The following is a 22,206-nucleotide window of genomic DNA, read 5'->3' on the forward strand; positions in this document are numbered from 1 at the left end:
ATTCTGTGGAAGCTTATCGCAGGGCTCAAATATTATTGAAATCAATGCATTTTCAAAAATCAAAAAAGGGCAAATAATGCTAGCTAATTTCATTCCTTATTTCAGCAAACACGTGTAAAAACTATTTAATTGCCACAAACCTTGCACCTCTTTAAATTTTCATGAAAATTGTTCACAAAATACGAGCCAGCGTAACCTCATTTTTCAGCTTCGAAATTCAACCCTTTCTATTACCATTCGATGTCTCAACATCTTTCTGTACAATTTGAAATTCGTAAAAATTTTAGTGACACCCACTCTTAAATGCGTTCATTATTCAACTCAAGTATCCCGCGTGATGGTAAATCGTCCATTAGATCCGTTGTTGAAACGAAAATTTCAACAACTTTTCATCAAATTATTTGTTCAGTAACTTGGCACGAACTTTTGCACACGGATCGAGAGGATCGTCAGTTTCAATATATATTTGATTTTCAGTATGTTTGAATACTGATGGTTTTGTTACTGTGCGCACTTTTATCACTGATCGAAGCCGCACAGTTCGTCTAATTGCGAACCCGGATGCAGGCGTTCGGTCGACCCCAGCACCGGCGAATATAACGGGCGCTTTTCACCCGCAGCCCCAAGTAATCGATGCTTTGTTTTCTATCGCTTCAGATATCCGTCCACTGTTTGGGCGAGGAAGCCACCCTGCGAACATGGCTGGTCTACGACCCTCAACAACGAATTCAAGCCTGGAGGTTCGCCTCCTACATGCTTCTACACTCGAACGCCCTTCATCTGTCTCTCAACGTCGCCATACAGCTGGTGCTTGCCGTTCCACTGGAGGTAATAACCAAGCAATCTATGAATTACCGGGTCGTTCAAATCGTTGGGGGGCACAAGGCGAGGAAAAAGTGACAGAGCCTTTCTTTTCGCAGTTCCTTTTCCTCGCCTTCGTTCTTTGATATGCCATTAAACTTCAGCGTTAAGAATCTCTCTTATCGGGTTTTTATACCGCTCTTTCTTTAACGAGTTGAAAACGGCTACGCTAAACGCACACTGTGATAGTCTTAGGAAACTGATCACCCAACTGCTCGTGTGCAAATTCATGCAGCGATTCCGTTGGTAGCTTCAACTAAGCGCTCAGTTTTTGGTATGCTTTTCAGGTTGACTAGCTTTAATTATGGTGAGCGGCTATAAGCTAGAAATATTCGCCGCGTATCGATTTCGTATGTTGCAATGAGAATTTGGAACAGCCAAATTGTCAATTATCAATGTTTTATCGACAAACATTTACTTTTTCCTCCGTATTACTTTTTCCCAATAAACGGTTATGTTTTTTCCAGTCCATATATTTATTTTTCAACAAAAACTTGAAATTTTTCTTTCAGAATTTTTTCATCTTGATGAAAAGTATCGCGAAGTAACTGTTTCCCGGCTCGTTAACTATGTATCGTACAAGTAATAAGTAATCAGAGTTCTTTTGATTACAATTTTTACTGCATCGTATAGAACACGTACACTTTGCATATGAACGAAAGTAATAAGTGATTTGCAGATATGAAAGAAGGGTTTCTTTACTTTGGTTAATATGAAAAAGTAAATGACATCCAGTTTACTAAAAAAGTGATCTGAACAACAAATCATAATGCTACCGGGTAAAACTACATTTAATCCAATAAACATAGCATATATTTCGCTTTCATATTCGGTGAGTTGGAAAAACGTTTTTCTTTGCATTCTCATTGAAACAATTTGTCAAACGCGTACCACTCAAATGACGTGAAATGCGATGATTTTCCGGCCCCCACGTTGCCAATGTACGGCTTCAAAGAAAATCGATCTGGAACTTCCGGTCTCTGTTCAAGGAGGGTGGACCTCTGTGATCGAGTTTTTAACCAATCTGAACGATAGCAGCGCACCAATGTCGATAACAATGCGTTTTTTGGTCTTCGGCTACCAAGTGACAGAATAAAAATTCAGCGTTTTCGGTTCTCACAATAGGGGATGCAAAAAAAAAAAATCAACCATTTCGAATGATTGTGTGTTGAACAGCGCGGCGGTCGGAATTGACAAGAAAGCGAATACTTTTTCAAATTTTAGAAAGTTCTTACATGAAGAGTCATTTGTAACATCGCAAATCGAACTTCAGAAATTGAGCCTGATTGAGGCAAGTTTGCTCGAAGAGACTTTGCGATATTGAGTCGTAACGTTAGGTTGAATAGAACTCAATCTCGGGATCAGATTATCGCGCGACTGATTGTGAGGGATCAATTCAGAGTGCATCGGTACCGCAAACACATTTCTCGAGAACAACTCGGGCCACCGGGAATAATCCGAATAATGATACGTGGAGCTGCAATCAAACTTTAAATCTTTAATTAATTTCAATCTGTATGGATCATCCAATGTGGAGTTAAAAAATGATTCTGGGCGAAATCTCATATTGTTCCTTTTCACGAAAGCGTCGAATCCAATTCCCTTTTTGCATTTAGCATTGGATGGAAAGTGCAAAATATTATGAATATGCAACGCTGCAACGGCTAAATGTTTAGTGTAAAATCAAAAATAGAATTAACTTTGTTTGAGTCTTCCTTAATTTATAATCGTACGAAGGATGTTTGGGATAATTAAGGAGAACCAAGTAAGATATGAAGATCTGTTTAATGTAGTAGTTGAGACAGCTATGCACTGCGTATTAATCAATTAGCGACGGCTCCACTAACTTGAACACGCGTATAATGCGTATACAAAATAATTTTCAGTCAAGTTTGTGAACTCATTTGACGAGATAGAAGTTGCAAAGTAACGTTACCGTAACAAAATATTAAGAAAAGAGTACAAATTTTTTAAATTTGGAGTGATTCTAAATTAGTTGATTTGAGATATATGAGTGGACAAATATTTCCATACTGCAGCCCTCTTTCGATTATTTCACGTGAATGCGATAATCGATTTTTCAAATTTATGCTCAAGTAATTATCCAAGAAACAAGAATTTTCTTCACTATATCAGAAATGTCGATTAACAGTTTTTTTTTTAACTCCAAGAGCTTCTAGTTTGTCTAATTGTAATGAATAATCGCTCATTTAATTCCCAAACGAGTTCTTCATTACTATTTACATTACTGAAATGAATTTTTTTACAACAATAACTGTATTCCCAATAGAGTACAGGTTTATGGTTTACCTCAACACTTTGAGGTTTTTATATACCATATATTTCCACCAACTGAGTAACGAAACCGTGAAAATCGCGATTTCTAGAAAATCGATTTGAGAACAAAATGATCTATTCACAAAAAAAAAAAAAAAACTAGACCAACCGTAATTTACTTTGCATATTATCTCATTATGAAGGGATCTTGCTTTTATGCCAATCTCTATTTGCCACGACTTCGTAAAGAAAACGCCGCAACTCGACATCCTCCGGCCTTGGTTCCCTTAATTTTCAGCAGAGTAATATTTTACAAGATCAAGGGGTGGAAAGCAGTGAAAATTTTGATAAAATCCGTGTTCCCAGGTAGAACAAGGGTGGCTTGGGGTGGCGGCCGTGTACCTGGGCGGAGGCATTTGCGGAGCGCTTGGAGCATCGCTTCTTCAACCAACTCTCTATCTGGTTGGAGCATCGGCTGGAGTTTACGCTCTTCTAACGAGTCACCTCGCTCACTTGTACTTGGTAAGTTCTATTATCCCGTCCAAAAAGTATCCTGAAATGACAGGTAGTTGTCTATTTTCCGATCATTCGTGGCTCCCTTTTTTCGTTTCGCCAAATTCAGCCCGTAACAAAAGTCAGCAGCCCATGATGACTTAATTGACAAGAAGAACTGCAATCACTCTGTCTATTCGCCTTGGAACAGAGTCACTACGCAATATACCTGTGTTACAAATTTCATTTTCTGGAACAATCAGGGTTGAAAATTGATTTTATCGTAAGTCTAATTTAATTTGATTAAATAAATGAATTAAGAAAAATAAATGATTCTGGTACACAAAAATTAACTTATTTGAAGCTATCGCAAATGGACAAATTTCTGAACGTGTTTATTGGAATACACAGATTGTGTTTACAGGATATTTTGATAAAGCTTTGCGGTTCGAACCGTATGAAATGACTTCGAAATTTACCCACGTTTGAACGCTTGAGCTAACAGGACAAACATGAAATCATTTGCAATTTCAGCTAATTGCTTCTGCGTTTTGAGAAAGCTTCAAATTTTTAACTTACCGCCCTTGAGATACACTGCCCAACGATTTCACTCACATTCAGAATGCTTTTAGGCGATTGAATTCTATACATCTGTATTCCATATACCTACCCGACGTTTGTATTTTCATATAACTTGAATTGTCGTGCTTGGGGAGAAAGAGAGATAGATGGATGTTTAATGTTATTTCCATGACAATACTTGAGCATAAAGAAAGAGAGAAAGAATAGAGTAACTGATATCAAATAATAATAAGAAAAAAGCAAGCGTGTACACAGCAACTAAGGTACAAAGATCAGAGCAGAAAATTGAATAATGCAGTAAGTGGTCATAAATCAAACAAAAACTCACAACAGAAACCGGAAAATAAAATTAACAGTAAGAAACGAGGAAAATTAAGAAAATCAAGCTGGCTGAGCCCTCAACAGGAGCGAAGCTGCAGACGGCGTCAGTCCGGAAGCAGATGGTTGAGGTCTGCAGACGTGCGAATCTGTTTCTTCCGTGAAACTTGAGCCTTCCTGACGAGAATCCCGTTGCTACTGTACAACACGTATCAAATACCAGCAGTCTTTGCTGCTGCGTTTGTAACAAAAAACATCTCGTGTCACTCCTGAGGTAAAGCCTCATTAGGATCATTGATTAAAATATTACCCGCTGGAGGTGGAGTGAGATTTGTCGAGATTAGATAGCTACGTTCACACTTATTGTTAGCTACAGGAAGACGGGTCAAAATGACTCGAGAACTGAGTTTGGTGTTTTTCTGCGAGACCAAGATACGAGAGTCCACGAGGCCTATATCAACCAGATCTTAGCCCAAAGCCAACGCAGCCTAGTTCAGAACCACCGAGATCTCGTGATCTGGATGACAGGCGATACCAGAGAAGATGACTTAAACCTTACCAGCACAGTCCATGGACTCCAGCAGTGCTACCAGCTGGGCTTGTTGTGATCGCTGCAGTTGTCGTAGCTCAGAAATATCCGACTGAAGTTCACGGATCTGCTTTTCCAGCGCTACCATGCGAGCTGAGTTTGCATTGATCTGAGTCCACATGGTAGGCGAGCAAGCAAGGTGGCTGTAAAAAGCATGAAATCTCAAATTGAGAAGCTGAAGCAAATCTTCGACAGAGAGTTAGCCACAGACAGCAGTCGAGGGTTGAGATGCAGAAGTACATGGTGGCTGAAAGGGCCGAAGAACACGCATTGCTCCCCGTTGAACGAATTCAAGAGCCCCATCAGAGCAGCAGCTACAAGAGCCACCCTGTGATGCCTTTTCTTAAAGCAGCCAGAATGAACGTAAGACTCGTTAAGCAGCAGACCGCATCTTTGGTGGTGGAACAGTACATTGCGCAACAAAGAGAGGGAAATGGGTCATTTTTACCGAGGTAGTCATTGCTCAAGTGTATGTACAGGCTCTTTTTCGAGCATGTGAGGCAAAATAAAATAATTACATTCCATATTTGATTTCACTTATATAAATTAACTAGGGGCTGCTCCACACTTTGGTCAATATATTGGAGGCTCGTCCGCAAAAACAGATTTCACCCATTTTCTGCCCCTTAGTAGTTCAATTTCAAAAAATGCTCGAAAACTTTTTCAGATATTCAAATGAGTAACCGTTATAAGCAAAAACGAAATCGGTATATCAATGAGCTGAAGAGATGTCGAGAAATCCGCGAAAAACGCGTTTCACCCCTTTTCATCCCCTTGGAAGTGGAATATCAAAAAATCCCGTTTTAGTACTTGCCCACGTGACGAAAAAAAGATGCTCACCGAATTTCACGATCCTAGGTCTAGGGGTCGGTCTGGGCGTCGATGAATCATTTAGACTTTCTTCTTTTATATATTAAATCACAAGAACAATGATTGATAAACAATATCATTCAGTTGTAGTTCATTGTACATTATCTCCCTAGGGAGGTAATGCAGTCCGTGCTCGAAATGAGCAGTTCCCCATTCATTTCACAGTGACAAAAAGGATCTATTTCATATGTGTATTGAAAAAAATAGATTACAATTTAACTGGCAGCGCGATAAGCAGCAGAAGTAATTGCAAATACCAGGAAATGTAACCATAATGGACGGGGTGGGCAGCTAGCAGATAGCTATACATGTATAGCTAGCAGTAAGCATATAAAAAAGGCTGCAACATGCTGAGGTCATGGAAGCTGGGTGCCTCAGAAATCCAAAGACAATACCAAGCAAGAACGCAGTAGGGCGAGCGCGAGGGTAACAGGAAAATCGTGAAAATACGGTAATTGCAATAACATTCAAAATGAAAGCTACGGTGAAATTCATATTCAAAATATTCGTAACAGAGTTTTTCTTCAATTGACCTGATTATTAACTGCAAAACGTGAATTGAATCAAAGATTCGTGTCAATCAAGATGACGAGAACAATAAATATACATATACGAGAAAAATAAATTGACTTCCATTAAAATTAAACAATTTTGTATACATTTACGGTAAGTCCTTAAAATATTCAAAAATCCAACAAGATGGGTGTATGATTCCTCCATAAGCTGATATTTATGATAACTTTTGTTATTGTTATTTTGTTTGGATACTTGACAGATGTTTTATTAAATTCCACTTACCATCAGCAACGTATTTAAAACTTTTGTTCCAGAATACTCATACCTTATTTGCAGGAAACAAAGCGATCGATTTTTGCAGCCATAAAAAGCGTAAAAGCACATGTATTGTTATATCGACAATTAACTACGGCAAACATTTTTTTTCAGGTGACCTTCAAGATTATTCCATCTGCAAAATGAAACTTCAGCAAACTGTAGTTTCAGAACAGTTAGTATAAGGTTAAAGTTTTGCAATATTATTGCATCTGCAAAATTGAACTTTAGGAAACTGTAGTTTCAGAATAGTTAGTATAAGGGGAAAGTTTTGCAAGACTTTGTTCATTGTTTGATTATCTAGTAGAAACACATGGGTGATTTTTTTCCTAGTTTTCTTTTAATACCAATGCTAAAATTGAAAAATGAATCTGAGAAATTAAGCATAAACAAAAAACTCCAGGAAAACATGGTCCTCAGAATGATCGTCCTGAAGTCATAGCTTACTAAAGTTCACTTTTGCGGATACCGAAATCTTGGGGGTCATTTTTTTCGGCATTAAATAACCACTTGTTGGGGACTTTTGTAAGCTCTCTACACAGTACCCACGTGTAAGCCGGAAATAATTATTCTCACAGGCCGGAGCTCGCGACACTCTTTTCAATTATATTATTTATGTATTATTCTCTCTTCTCGCACGGCGAGAACGCGAGCAATTTAAAATTCATATTCACTGAATCATATATAGCATGAATTGCTAAAGACTAAATGGGTTAATGTGCATGCTCTAAAATTCGAGAGCAAGAACAGTTGTTTTTTCAGGGTGACCAATATTTCTAAATTCCGATCACAGGCTGTACCTTGAAAATGTTGGCTACCTTGACAAAATAACTGCCCTGCTCTCGAATTTTAGCGCACGTGCATTAAGCCATTCAGTGATTCGCAATTCACTCTGTATGTATGCATGTGTAATATCAGTAAGAAGTAACTAAAAATAACTCAAATTCAGACATGTATATAAAGTAATCCTACAATTTTATCACGTCATCATAAAATCCCATTTTAGTTTACGATAACAACGTTCGCCTTTGAATTGACAGTTCACATTGGAGTATTTTACTAATTACTCAGCGGTGACCTACAGTGTTATGAAACATAGATTGTCGCATTTTTTTTTTTTTTTGGCAGCTCAATTGTTAAAAAATCAATACTTTTTTATATATTTATTACGGTGTAGTTAGGTCTTGAATATTTATCTAATTATTATCTACATCAGCTGCAAAAATTTCTTTAGAAATGCAAAAATTATACATATTGAAATTATAAACTGGAGCTCATATATCGATCGATCATTTAAGATCGTTGGAAACTGGTACAAAAGATACCAGATTCGTTCGATTTCCCTTTGCTATGTCTGATTTTATCCAGAAAGCGATATTCTAAAGCGGCTCAGACAGATTTTTGACATAACTAATGTACCAAATTCGTAAAACTGTGTTACCATAAATTTTAATCTATTTTACGCAATTTCAAAGAAGTACTGATATATTGTAAGGTTTCGTTTATACGTGTATACTTCCAATAAACTTTAATTTTCGAAGTTTGTAGAGCGTGCTTAAACTGCCCTATTTCCGATCAGTGCGGCAAAACGCTGTTGGCGCACGCGTGCAACTGAATTGCTGTTTTTCACACTACAGCTTTCTTTGACGCATGCGCACTTTGGAATAATTCAATTTCATGCATTGTATAATCGAGCGTAAGTGACTTAACGGAAATTTCACACGGTGTAAAGCGCCTTCGTTGCATTCTAATTCAAATTTTTCTTCGCGAGTTTTGATAAAATAGCGTGTAACACACGTGCGGATGAGTGATAGTTTACTCGCGTGATTACAGCTCTTATCGTAACTCATGCTGCGTTCACACTAGTAGGTACTCGTACGATTGCAGCACTCGCCTTGAGCTACTGCCGTCAGCTTTCCTCTTGCATTCGTGTGAACGCAGTACTCACTTTTGCAGCTCGCGCCGTAAGCTTCACAGCCATTGAAAATCACCCACTTTCCGCACTCGTAACAAAACATTGTATCATAATTGCATTTTTAAATAGATTGTAGTTACCGAACATAATAATTCGATAAATGCTGAGTATGCAACTATCTCGTAATAAAATAAAAGACATGTATCTATTTTTAACCAACTAACCACTTTGATGTTCAACCCTCGACGGAAGGTATTTTGCAGGCATCCAGCTGTCACGTATATCTTTTGTTGAGGTATAATACGCAAAAGTTGGCGTTAAAAAACGTTGACAAATGCAAAAAAGTGTTTGTGCGGCAATTTCTTGTTTTTTACACCCTACTTTTAATTTATTTTCGTAGTTTTTTTCTTCCCTTTTTATTTTCACTCGCCTTTATTTTGCTCCTTTTTTGGAGTAGCTGGCAACTCTTACCGACGCCGCCACTGCTGCTGTTGCAGCGAATAATTAATCACCAACTCAGAGTTCGGTGTCCCAGCTCGGCCGTTAACTTGCTTCAAGGGGAGAGACATTTTTCTGACTTTTATGTCACACACTCTGCTCATTGTACCCACGCACCCATGTGGGTGGATGTAAAATAATTTGTTATCCTCGCACAGTTCCTAGCTGAATAACTTATCTTTCATTTATAAATAAGTTATTCTACTCACAATTAGTTTATTTCAGTATAATCTCGCCGTTGAGACCTCAGCCAGGTCGCAGGACTGAGTTCAAGAAAAAACCTAAGCTGTGTATGTATCAGATTCGAGACCGCGTTACACCCCTGGTTTTTCGCGTTTATAAAAATTATAAAAGTTTGTTGAAAATGAGGGTAAACAATCCACAACCCAGCTAATGGGTTGACATTTGTTCCACGTTATAATAACCTGAAGAAATTTCACCCTCAACATTAATTCCTCCTGCCGACCCTTTTGCTCGAGATAAACCTTTCACATCGCTTGTTGCGCGCTAATTACGAAATTTTCTATAGAAAGTGGATAGAAATGAGAAAAAAAAAAAAATTAATCAATAATTCTGATGTGTAATTAATTCTGAAATATCATTAAAACATGCGAGGGGAACAAATTCTGATTAGCAATTGAAATACGTTGAACTTATTCATATTTCCATGACTTTATCGCAAATGCATCGCTCAACGATGGCGAGATTGCGGATGGAATTGCAGTTCTGCAGACTCCTCCCTATACGGTGAAATAATATGATTGGCTAGAATTACCAATTGAATCTATTATTCGCTTCAGCCGAGTCTGCGCCACGTATATAATGAAAGGTAGACATGGGTATGTTCACTTGGCACCGTCATAACTGACAACGTGTAAAAAAATATGTTACATGCAGAACTGGCAGAGGTATGCAATTAATTTAGGAATCATGGCACGCTATGAGAACCTGAACAAGCGGGCAATCCAGTAAACGTTTTCAATATATGAGCAAGTCCACCAATTATCAACCCATGAACGGGACGTCAAAAAATCGATTGGTGGACTTGCCCGTATGTATTTTAGAGTTCGTATTTCACACGTTTGTGTATAGTAACGTATTTTATCTCGTATATTTTATGAAAACTGAACGAAATTAATAGAGGCGTGGCGTGTGGAGGCGGCCCAGCCCGGGTGGTACTTTTTGGGGGCGACAAAATTTCACAATAAGTAATAATAATATCTTGTAAGCTGAAATAAAAATTTGAACCATTTCTTTTTATATTTTTGCCGCCCCTTCATTTCGGACAGATTGAAATGAGCACGGAACTTTTTGTTATTATATCTGTGACGGAACCGGGAAATCCCCTTTCTTTAAGTGAGTGTAGTCATCTTGCCCGCTTTAGCGACTGTCAACCAGTGTGTAATAACCGGTTGCCTTGCTGTCATTTCCCCTGTTTTATCTTGTGCTCGGATTGTGCACGACGAATATTCAGCGAGAATTAATTCTTTCATATTAAGAATAGAGTGGTATACATACAACCATCTGAGTATTACAATTTTTATTTTTGTTTACCTGCTAGTTAGAACTATTTACTTTACACTGTAAGATCAGTTTTATAAGTAATAACCAAAATCTTTGGACCTGTACTAATTAGATTAGGATATAGTGGCACTTCAATGTATGGTATATTTTATTAGTGAATATTATAATCCAACTTTTAGTCACGATTATACATCTATTTTTTAAATGAAAAAGCACACACAATCGCCAGCTGACGTTGACACAAGAGAAATATAACGACAACCAACGGGACCAGGAGGTAGCCGACGACCAATAGACACGATGACAACCGACGTAGATCGAAGATAGCCGAAGACGGTAGATAGTGTTATATATATTGTTTTGTTTTAGCGTCGAAAATGAAAAGGGCAAAAGAAAGCGGGGCTTTTCACCGTATAAAAGAAGAGCCAGGGAAGTAAATATTAGAATAATTAGGAGACTATACTTAAATATGTGAAAGGTCCTGTTCCTGAGACGTCGCATTCCAGGTTTACGCTTAAATTCATCAGAGGCAACTACTGCTTCAAACCCAGAAGACGCTGAACAAATACAACAACTTGGTACTGTTGATACGGTACCTGTTACGAATATTGACATCGTTTCTGAAGATCAGGTCCCAACAACGTCTACTCAGTCAGAGTCTGTATCTGCATGTATAGACATGGATTTCGAAATCTTAGAGACAGAGACTGATGCAGCATCGGTACTGTCTGCTACCTAATACCGAAACTTAGATGATATCGGAAAATGGTCTGAGCATATAGATGAAAATATGTGATTGTTACTCATTTAGCACGGTCAGAAAGTTGTTCAGCACATCAATACTAACTTTGCCGAAGCGTCAACAGTAACACGTTCAGAGTCGTGGTCTTTAACATCAAAAGAAAAGACAAGGCGGCTTACCTGGAAATGGTGTTACCGCACATTGATTAACGGCTAAAAAGTTTGACGTACTTGGATGGCTTATTCTTCTTCGAAAGCATCATCATTTTGCTTTTGTTGTCGTTTGTTTGAGAAGGTAAACACACCGAACGGATCCAAGTTTTATTCATCCGATGGATTTAACCCTTTCAGTCATAGTGGGACCGCTACGGTCCCACCTTTCAGAAAATCACCTCAGAGCACTAGTATTGAACCAAGGCCTCTAAAAATACGTATCTAGGGGTTTTTTGAGTCGCTGATCACCAATATGAGGTCAGATTCTGAAAATTCAAAATGTTGGATCCGCTATAGTCGATCCAATTGGGCAATGTGACAATAAAAATTTCAATCACGTAAAATCTTACTTTATCAGGAATATTCGTTCAAATATACATTAGAAATAAACATTTCAGTTAATTTGAGATGAAATTTGAGATAGTTAAAATCCGTGGTTCCTTATCATTATCATTGATATATATATGTGCGTGCATGCGTCATAATAGGGATATTGAAAAAACCAAGTAGAAGAAAAAAACAATAAAACAACATAAAAAACAATAGAAAAAACACAAACACAAAAAAAAACAGGAAAAAAACAAGAAAACGGAAAAAAAAAGTGGAACTAGATGCTCTCCACGTCCTCGTCGTTAGTTCGGGGTAGGGCTAAGAGAGAGACACAAATATAGACAAAGAAAGATAAGATGGCATTTGCCATCTTGGATTTAGAAATTATGAAGTTATGATTTCAGATTCGTGATCAGCCATTCCAAAAGTCCTAAATGACTAAATTCAGGCCAAAATATTGAGCAGAAAGATATAAGATATAAAACTTGACGTCCACCATATCGGTTCCGCCATTTTGAATTTTGAAAATCGAATGCCAGATTCGTAATCAGAGGCCCCGAAAACTCCTGAGTAAAAAGTTTTAGAAGAATTAATAAATATTTGGAATTTCACGTCCGCCATATTGGATCCGCCATTTTGAATTTTGAAAATCGAATGCCAGATTCGTAATCAGAGACCCCGAAAACCCCTGAGTACAAAGTTTTAGACGAATTAATAAGTATTTGGAATTTCACGTCCGCCATATTGGATCCGCCATTTTGAATTTTGAAAATCTAATGCCGGATTCGTAATCAGCGACCCCGAAAACCCCTGAGTACCAATTTTCATCGAAATCGGTGCAGATGAAAAATGCATGACTGGAAGGGTTAATACTTGGTGGAAGCTGAATCCTAAGGTTTCAAGTCACGAATCAAGTGCACTACACAACCAAAATTGTTCCAAATTGAAGGAGTTGGAGATATGACTTCAAAAAGGACAAACTATCGACAAGAAAGAGCAGAATCTTATGTCAAAGGAAACGAAAAAAATGGCAAGAATTTCTTGTCAGAATGTTTCATGTTATAAGATTCTTTGCTGACAATGAATTAACATGTAATTTAATCAAAGTAGAAATAAAACAAACAGGAAGATCACGTAACAACATCCCGCGTAAAAGACCTGAGAATATTCGTTATATATTTCAAATGAAAGTGAAATTCTATCATTTATCCAATTACCCGAAGTTTTGAAAATGTTGACAGAGAATAAAATATTTTTGAGCTGCACTATTCTGGAACAAGTTGAACGAAAATTAGTTCGAGGCAACTCCGCTGCATAATTTTTTTCGTATGTTACAATACGCACCAAAGTTTTGTATTTTTGGAGTGCTCATGCTGTTAGTTCGGAAAAAACTAATTTCTTTTAGTCTTCCCAGCCCTGCCATGAAATATAGTATACGGTACACTGACCATGTTTTGGTTTTCTCTCACTTTACATGGGGTCTTGCTATTTCAGTTTGCTGATAAGATTACTGGTTATTACGGAATTACACGAGTACCAATTCCCGTTTTCGTAATTTAAAAATGTATCAAAGCTATCTTTGATGAATTAAACTCGAATTACTGAGCAGACGTTTTTGACTCCGTCACAAAAAATTTCTGACTAACCAATATTTTCCAACAGCATAGATTATGTATACCCTATTATTTTTAGATAATTTTACCGATACTTTTACGGCCTTTAAAAATTGTAGGGGGGTTGAATTATATGCAATTTGCTCTGTGAATGTATAGTTTTCCCAATTTCGATTATTTCTTCACAACGCCATTCACAGTTATTAATCTCCCAGAAAATTTCTTTCTCTGTCGAATGTTCAATCCTGAGTGTTCTTCCAATCACTTACCGACTGGAAACGAAAATCTTTCTGTCAATAATTGATCCTTAGAAGAAACAGTTTGCTTTTGTTGCTTTTATTTTCTGTAAGTTGACAGAAATTGTATTCTAGTTCTGTAAGAGTTGCGAAAGGGTACTGAGGTATTAAATTTCAAATTTATCAAATGAAAATTCACTAAACTAAACTCATCTCTCCTTCGTAGTTATTTTCAAAAGTATATTGTTAAAAATCCAAGAAAAGCCATGGCCAGTTGAAAATGGGCAAACGAATCCTGGCGGGGAATTTTTATTCTCTTCTATTTACCCAAGCGCACGAATATGATAGAAAAATTAAGTCACATTGAGAGTTCGAAGCAAAACAGAAAACATATTTTTTTGAATTTTTCAGTGTTACGGTGTGAGCGAAGAAATTTATTCATCTTTTGAATTCGAGTTTCCATAGAAGGTATTCCATAAAGCGTTGGCTCGAGATATACACCTAAAGATTCACAGCCCTCGATTATTCTCCGTAATAGTTCGGTGTGTCTGGGCGGGTTTGGGGGTATTAGCAATTTCACGTATTATCAACCAAGGAACTGACCACGCCGGTAAAAGAAATTCTCGACAACCAACGACTATCGCGTACAAAACGTTGGTAACATACCGTCGTCATTGTGAAATTGAAAAGTCGAGACAACCGCGCACAAGAAATATGCACATACGATAAAATTATACACCGGAAAAGTATATATCACCAAATACATGAACGTGTATCGTTTGTATTTAGCTGAATGTATCAAATCTTTTAAAGGTGATAGTAGCGTCTCTAAGATGCACAATTTAATTTTGCAAAGTTTTTTAAATAGTCAACTTTAAGCTGCAAATATGTTCGAAAAATTTTGAACTACTTCATTTTTGGTTTCAATCGTTTGAAGAATGTTCCTACGAAGAATTTTTTTTGATTTGTTACGCACTTTTTAATATACAAATTGAAAAAATTCAGTGTCACAAATTTTGAAAACACCCGAAAAAATCCTGAAACACTTTTCTCTTTACTTGAGATGAGAGAGCACGTTGAAGATATGTGGAAGGGCGAACCTATTTTCTGACTTTTTCTCAAAATTTCGAAGCGGTAATCGAGTTATAATTGAAAAAAATTAAGTAAGTGCTTGAATGAATATAAAAACGAATAATGTAAATAAATCTATCATGAAGTTCGTTGCAAATTAACTGGAACGAAGCATAAAAGTCTTGTGAATTTATTTCAAATTTAATAAGGTGTTAACATTGTCTTTCAGTAATACAACCTTTTGGAAATGTAACGAAAATAGGCTGAAAGAAATTTATTCTACCTTCTGCATAAAGTTGACGTACTTATCACACCATATTTCTCTTCCCAATTGTTGAAATGTTGAACATTGATTATTGTCGGTTTATGTTTCTCACAGGACAAATTTTGAAATATTCAGAATTACATAAATAACATTATTGAAAAATCAAGGATTGTTTTGTAATAACCGATTTTCGAGGGGAATAATACGTTGACTTTTAAATCATTAAATCCTGTTTGCAACGCGACATTATCCGTAAAGTCAATTTTTATCCTGTCGGCTGTACGTACTACCGTTTACAAAAAATACTCATAGCGTTTAGAGAGATAGCGATATATACACTGAATCATTGACGTGGGATCTACGAATTAGTGATAGGGGACAGGAGTGAGTGAATCGGGATGATGATTAATGAACAAGAGATAAATTTTATTTGCGCACACGATACGAACGATATCGCTAGAGATCAGAAACACAACTGAGATTTCACAAAGCCGAGAGAATACATAGATGATATACATAGAACACATTCACACAGTAGATAATACATAAAATACACAACTGGTCTGTTTCGAGGCGTGACACGGGCAAGCGGTAGGATTTGAGCCTAGAGATGGGCAGGTCAAGACTGCACGAGAGTGTGCGTACATATATGAGGACCACTCAAGATAGCAATTGACATGAAACTGTAATGAACGCGAGATAATGCTTTGACTTGAATTGTTACTCCGCTACATCGCCGAAACACATAGTTATAATTTACTGATTAAAGTTATTCTTGGATATGAAGGTCACAACTCAAAACACTTTTTATCGTGTTAACGTTTCGACCCTGGTGGGGGCCCTCCTCAGAACAATTTTATTTAAATATCTCATATGCGATAACACTTCCAATTACATAAATGCGTGTTGATAATTGAAGAATAAATAGAACAAAAAGGCAAAAACGACAAAAAACGAAACACACTGCGTTAGCGACACGTAACTCCCACGAATTCATAATTATAGTTGGTTTGTTTTTGCCTTTTTGTTCTATTTATTCTTCAATTATCAACACGCATTTATGTAATTGGAAGTGTTATCGCATATGAGATATTTAAATAAAATTGTTCTGAGGAGGGCCCCCACCAGGGTCGAAACGTTAACACGATAAAAAGTGTTTTGAGTTGTGACCTTCATATCCAAGAATAACTTTAATCAACAAATCTCCAAGGTCAAGATAAATCTTCTTCGTTATAATTTACTATTCAAAGGTAGCTAAAACTAATATAGTTACAGCCTTCAACTGTTGTACATTTATTTAATTTCAAGTGAAAATTCATTATATTGTTACGCATCCGAAGGGCGGAGTTGAAAGAGTTGAAAACGCTGTTCAAAAAGAGATATGTGGTTTGTAACCACCTGCATTAAAAAGAGTATCGAAAACGGTAATCGAAAGTAGTATAGCAAAAAGATAACTCGAGAATTTCTTTGTACGTATTTATAAGGTTTGTCTATTGCATTAAACGTATCGCCTGCCTTTTACAGATAGCAATCCTGTGAAGTTATAATTGAACATAGACATCACTTTATGAACAATTTTGAAAAAGAAAAAATACAACCCGGTTACTTTGTGTTTCTCTAATCGTTGAAATCGATACGGATTTTGGTAGAATATCATCAATTTTCTGGTGTAAAGGAAGAACTCATATTTTCTTTAGTGAAATTCGCCTACTCAGGCAAATTGAGTTTAAAATGATACGACATATTCTCTAAATTCACCAAGACCATACTAAAATGTCCAGAAAAGTTTTTGAGTGTACAGATACTATCTGCTGGTACCTAACATGGCTTGAGTAGGTTTTCCATGTGAGAAAGGTGCGACATCTAGCAGTGGCACCAGAATAAAATTTCACAGTTTCTTGTAGATATTCGTTCGTATAATGAATCATTCAAATTCATATTTTTCTGCAAAATTCTACGAAAAACAATTTCAAAAAGATAAAATACGACCCAATTACTTTATATTTCTATTATTTTACTATTTCGTTTCTGGGAACTAAATACTCAAACACGCATTCGCCAAATCAATTGATTCCACTGGTAGATTGAACTACTACTTCACGCCAAATTTGACGTCCGTTGATCAGTCTAACCAACTCGGTTGCGACCAGACGTGATCTATCAAAATTCACAGGTGTCGCGAGGTTACTTTGAGTTAAGAAATCATTGGGATGCATAAAAGTCAACATAGTCTCGAAACACTTCGCGCATTGACAATTTGCACCAGGGCCCAACCAGACAGAGCTAACGGATCTCGATAAACTTGGCGCATGCGCACTTGGGTGTTCAATTTCCTTAGACTGTCTCGTTATAAAAATGAATTTTTCTTTCAAGTGCAAAGACCCCATTACTGGTGTTCAACTCACTTCTTTTATAACGTGGGAAATTTTTCTGATCCAGTGCCACGGGGAGCTGCCGTACCCCAACTGGCGGCTGGGGGCCATTCTTCTGATGGCGGGTGCTGACGTAGTCTCACTTCCGGTCCCAGCACTGCTAGGCTGTGGGAGAGTGGGCTGGGCGGCCCATGTCGCGGGGGCCATAGCCGGCCCTCTGCTGGGCCTGGCGCTCTTCCCGCGTCAGAGCAAGAAGGATTCGCGGGGCCGGAAGTTCGTCCGATTCGTCCGTTTCTTGGCGGGACTCGGTGTGCTGCTCTTGATCTTCGGGGCGATCCTTGGCAATATCTACCTGATCGCTCTTCCCCAGCAGCGGAGGGCCTCCTGACAAAAAACCGAGCTATTCGTAAGGTTCTGCAAGCGGTCCTTTCTCATCGTCAAGATCAAGGAGGCTGCAGAGGTGGTCTACGAATGAAGCATGGAGCTTCGTGGATACGAATATCCACCTGAAACAATTAGCGGAAGTAGGGAATTTCGACAATTGAAACGAATTTACCAACGGCAGATGCGTTGTTTGTACTTTGTGTCGGACTCGAGGTACATTGAGCACTGGTTTTAAAGGACTCTACGTTATAAACCCTCCCTAAATCGCAATATACCCGTTATATATACTTATCTATATGCTTTCCGCACATGACACCATAGATACTTCGCCGCGGACTTGGGTTTAATAATTTTAATTAAAATCTGATGGTGTATGTGTAATGTATAAAACAACTAGGTTTTAATTCTTTCATTTTCAATTTCAACGCCGCTGACGAGTTTCACTATATTATATGCTTATATTATACATAGTGAAGCTCGACGAATACACTGCCCCACGCTCGCAGAAAGCGCGTTTCATTAAACGGGATTACCAACTGCCCGCGAGTACCGCGTATGCGACAGTTATATAAGAAGTGTAGAATTCAACTTTTTTAATAATAAATATAATTACACGTATGTATGTATTTTGATTAACGCGACTCCAGTACTACCGTGAAAATTAATCAACCCAGGTATTGTCTAGAATAATTCGTACTTTCGAATCAATGTGCCAAGCTCTCGTTACAATTACGGTTGTTGCGATTGTTATGAATCGCGTTGACGACCATTCACGATAACCAGTAAGGGGAATCAATCCATGAATTATTTATATGACCATCTACGGATTTCAGACAATTCCACAGAACTTTGTCCAGCTTGTAGATTTCAGAATGGTCTATCGATTTTACAGATTACTACAGATTTCTTTGGTTTCCAAATATTTGTTGGCATTTCGAAGATTATTGATGAAATTATATCGATATATAATACAAAAAATGAATTGCTAGAAATGCCACTGAAAATTCGATGAAATATCGGACTTCTTAATATAGTATTTCATCAATTTCTTAACTTTTACTGCATTACGAGAATTTCACAGAATTTATATCGCTGTTCCTCCACAATTTTATTTTCTCCATGTTTGAAGGTTGCGTGAAAATTTATAAAAATTTATGATCACCATGACCCACTGCATTAATTTGGTAGTAAAATAAAGAAACCTTACAGAAACCTTGACGAAACTTCTTGTTCCAGCATTAAAAATGTGAAACAGGTGTCGTTGACTCGATTTCCAACTGATCAATTTTAAGTATCTTACCGAATTTCATGGGTAGGTATTCGCGATACGTTTGAAAACCTACAGAATCGATTACGTTTCATTAGATTTGATGATGTTCACATAATTTTCGTCCTAATTTCAATAGGGCTTCTTGATTTTTCGCAAGTTTGCAATATTTCTGAAAATCTGAAGGAATTGTAAAAACTTCAGTACCATTTTGCATACCGTAATTCACGAGTTGACCCCACCATCTATGAAGTGAATCGAACATTTGGTGTCTAGTCAAAATTTGTCGGGACTCTCAGTCTGAAGTTTGAAGAGCTTTTCAAATATGTACATATTGTACACATATATACACGTATTCGGTATGCATATGATATATGTATGCATAATATAATTCTAGAGAATAAATGGTAGCTATCAGAATAATAAGGCTATTGCAATGGTGGGTATCACTAAATTCAAAGTCGTCCATTGTCGTATCGCAGGTTATGCCAAGCCAAACCAAAATACGTACTCAATTAGGAACAGATGCTGCAGAACCTTCGTTAGCAAATTCACCCGCGGCAAATTATCCTTTTCTCATGTATAATAAGTCGAGTGTGTGTTACTCGGGTGAAATCTAACATGAGGCTGAAGTTAGTAACATTATTGCACTGACTCGCGTTTCATAAAAATCGTTGTGCCGCAATTTTAGGAATGTTTGAAATGCAGTAAACCATAATCAAGGTAAAACATATTCATATTTTGAGAAACTTGACAGTGTTAAAGTAACTATATAATTTCTAAGTAGTGAACTTTGCCTGAAATGTTTCATTACGGTAACGTTATTAACGTCAGTCTCATAAACTAACCGCGTGCGTCTTACGTGTGTTACATCATTAGTAATACAAGGGGGTTTCTGTGAGTCTAGAGATCTACTACTACTACTATCAACGACACTTACCGTCATCTAGCCCAGACTCAAACCCTTCTTCGTGATTACGTCACGACTATCGACCCCTACCGTACCGACCTGAAGGTAAAAATCGCGCTGTCTTACCAGGAATTTTTATCGATCGAAATTCAAAATCGCGCTGCTTTACCAACAATTTTGTCGATCGAAGGTCAAAATCAGGCTGCCTTACCAACAATATTGCTGTCATCTCCCCTATCGATGGTCGGAAAAAATGTGGGAAAAAAATGTGGGGTAGTTGATATCACATCCGCATCCGAGTTGACGAAAACAGTTCTCGGAACTATTAATTGTAGAATGTAGAGAGATAAAGATTGCAGCATAAGCTACCCTAGGTTTACCAAGCATTCTTGGCACTGGCAGGCTGATCGCGCGGAGAACAAAAGAGTTTGCGTCACCGCAATACCTCGACCGTCAGTAAGGTGAATAACAGCGAGATTGTTGGTAAAGCAGCGTAATTTTGATCTTCGATCGATAAAACTGTTGTCACGACAGCACAGTTTTGACCTTTGGTAGATGAAATTGTTGCGTGATTTTGATTTGGACCTTCAGATCGGTACAGAATGGGTCAATATTGAGGATGTCATCGCAGAGAAGTATTTGAATCGGGGTAAGATGTCGGTAAGTGTCGGTAGTAAGTCCCTAGACTCCGAGAAACTCCCTTTTATTACTACTTACATTATAACCTATACTTACTCACAATATATACGGGTGAATCTCCCGAGATACTCATTTTTCCGGTATGTGAGTTTATTTTCAATAATACCTCGGAACTGTTCAGAGACTGGCCATGGAAAGGGTGCTCCAGGTGGTGTAGGTGGTACGACGAAAGGAACAGCTGACAGATTGGTAACCCAAGGCAGTGATATTGCCTCATTTGAATCATTACTCGAAGCACTTTCCCACAACGTTGAGGACATTACATATCTACCTGTGGCCACTGAGGAAATTGAGAAAATATCTAAATGACTAGAGCACAAAAAGATTCTAAATTTTAAAGGGACAATGAAAGTTTCATCAGGTGAAGAACGATTTCAACAAAAGATCCTCTCCAGACTGCATTTTTATTCGTTGAGTACTTTGGGAGAAAACGATGTCGCATATTATCGTGGTTCACTCACTTGTAAGTCGATAAGTTTACCTACCAAAGAAGTTCCAGATCTATCAAGTGATGAGGACATGATATCAACTCCAGGTGACTGGACTCCAGAAAATATCCCCAAAAGGAGGTTAATTTCTCCGATGTTTATTCGGATGACGAAGAGGCTGGTACGAGTGCCGAAAAAGACGAAGAATTGTATTCGAAAAATATTAAAACTGGAAAACATTTATTGATTCAACTGAAAACGACAAAAGCTAGGTACAGGTACGTTGCAGTTGCACATGGCGATGTAGAAGAAGATGCCGAAACTAAAGTAATGTATTTGAGAGTATCCGAATTAAATAATGAACAAGTCTTCGAAGCCGATGAGAAAGACATTTCATATGTAAAATACGAAAATGTAGTAGCTATATTGCCGTCTCCAACCTCGATTACTTTCCGCCGTAAAAAGTATTTTAAGTTTGAGAAAGAAATAGATATTTTTGAACAAGGATAAAAGAAATATAATATCAAGCCAGTAATTTTGTTATTTTTTTTGTTGTGTTTCATATTTTCAACGTACGTGAAACTACTAAAGATTTATACTAATAGAGAATTGTAACTAAAGGTTTGCGTCATTTGATGTTTTTAAGCAAGGATAAAGAAATATATTTAATATGTAATATACAGTAATATAATACAAAACAATGCTTTTCCTTGCCTATGCGTATTTTTATTGCGTATTAAACAAACAGAACGATACTGCTCTAAACAGACAATTACAATCCGGCACAATTTCGATCGTTCTTTGTCCCATTTCACTGATTTTAATTACTTTAAATAAAAATTTTTCTCAAACTGACATATGAATTCATCATGAAAACATGTGAATAACGTAAAGAGAGGTAATTTCAAAAGATAACTTCG

The 22,206-nt window shown here is 37.4% G+C and overlaps 1 protein-coding gene across 4 annotated transcripts in view; it reads left to right on the forward strand.

The window, feature by feature from the left end:
- Nucleotides 1–18,600, forward strand: part of LOC107223306 (protein rhomboid) — a 125,540-nt gene extending 106,940 nt beyond the window's left edge. For all 4 annotated transcript variants that reach the window (XM_046740149.1, XM_046740150.1, XM_046740147.1 and 1 more), the window contains 3 exons: nt 658–828; nt 3,505–3,660; nt 17,666–18,600. In XM_046740149.1, coding sequence (XP_046596105.1) covers nt 658–828; nt 3,505–3,660; nt 17,666–17,986 — 648 coding nt within the window. In that variant the 3' untranslated portion in view covers nt 17,987–18,600. The remainder of the gene's footprint in view (nt 1–657; nt 829–3,504; nt 3,661–17,665) is intronic.
- Nucleotides 18,601–22,206: the final 3,606 nt, after the last annotated feature.

Source organism: Neodiprion lecontei, chromosome 5, assembly GCF_021901455.1.
Source record: "Neodiprion lecontei isolate iyNeoLeco1 chromosome 5, iyNeoLeco1.1, whole genome shotgun sequence".
Taxonomy (NCBI): domain Eukaryota; kingdom Metazoa; phylum Arthropoda; class Insecta; order Hymenoptera; family Diprionidae; genus Neodiprion; species Neodiprion lecontei.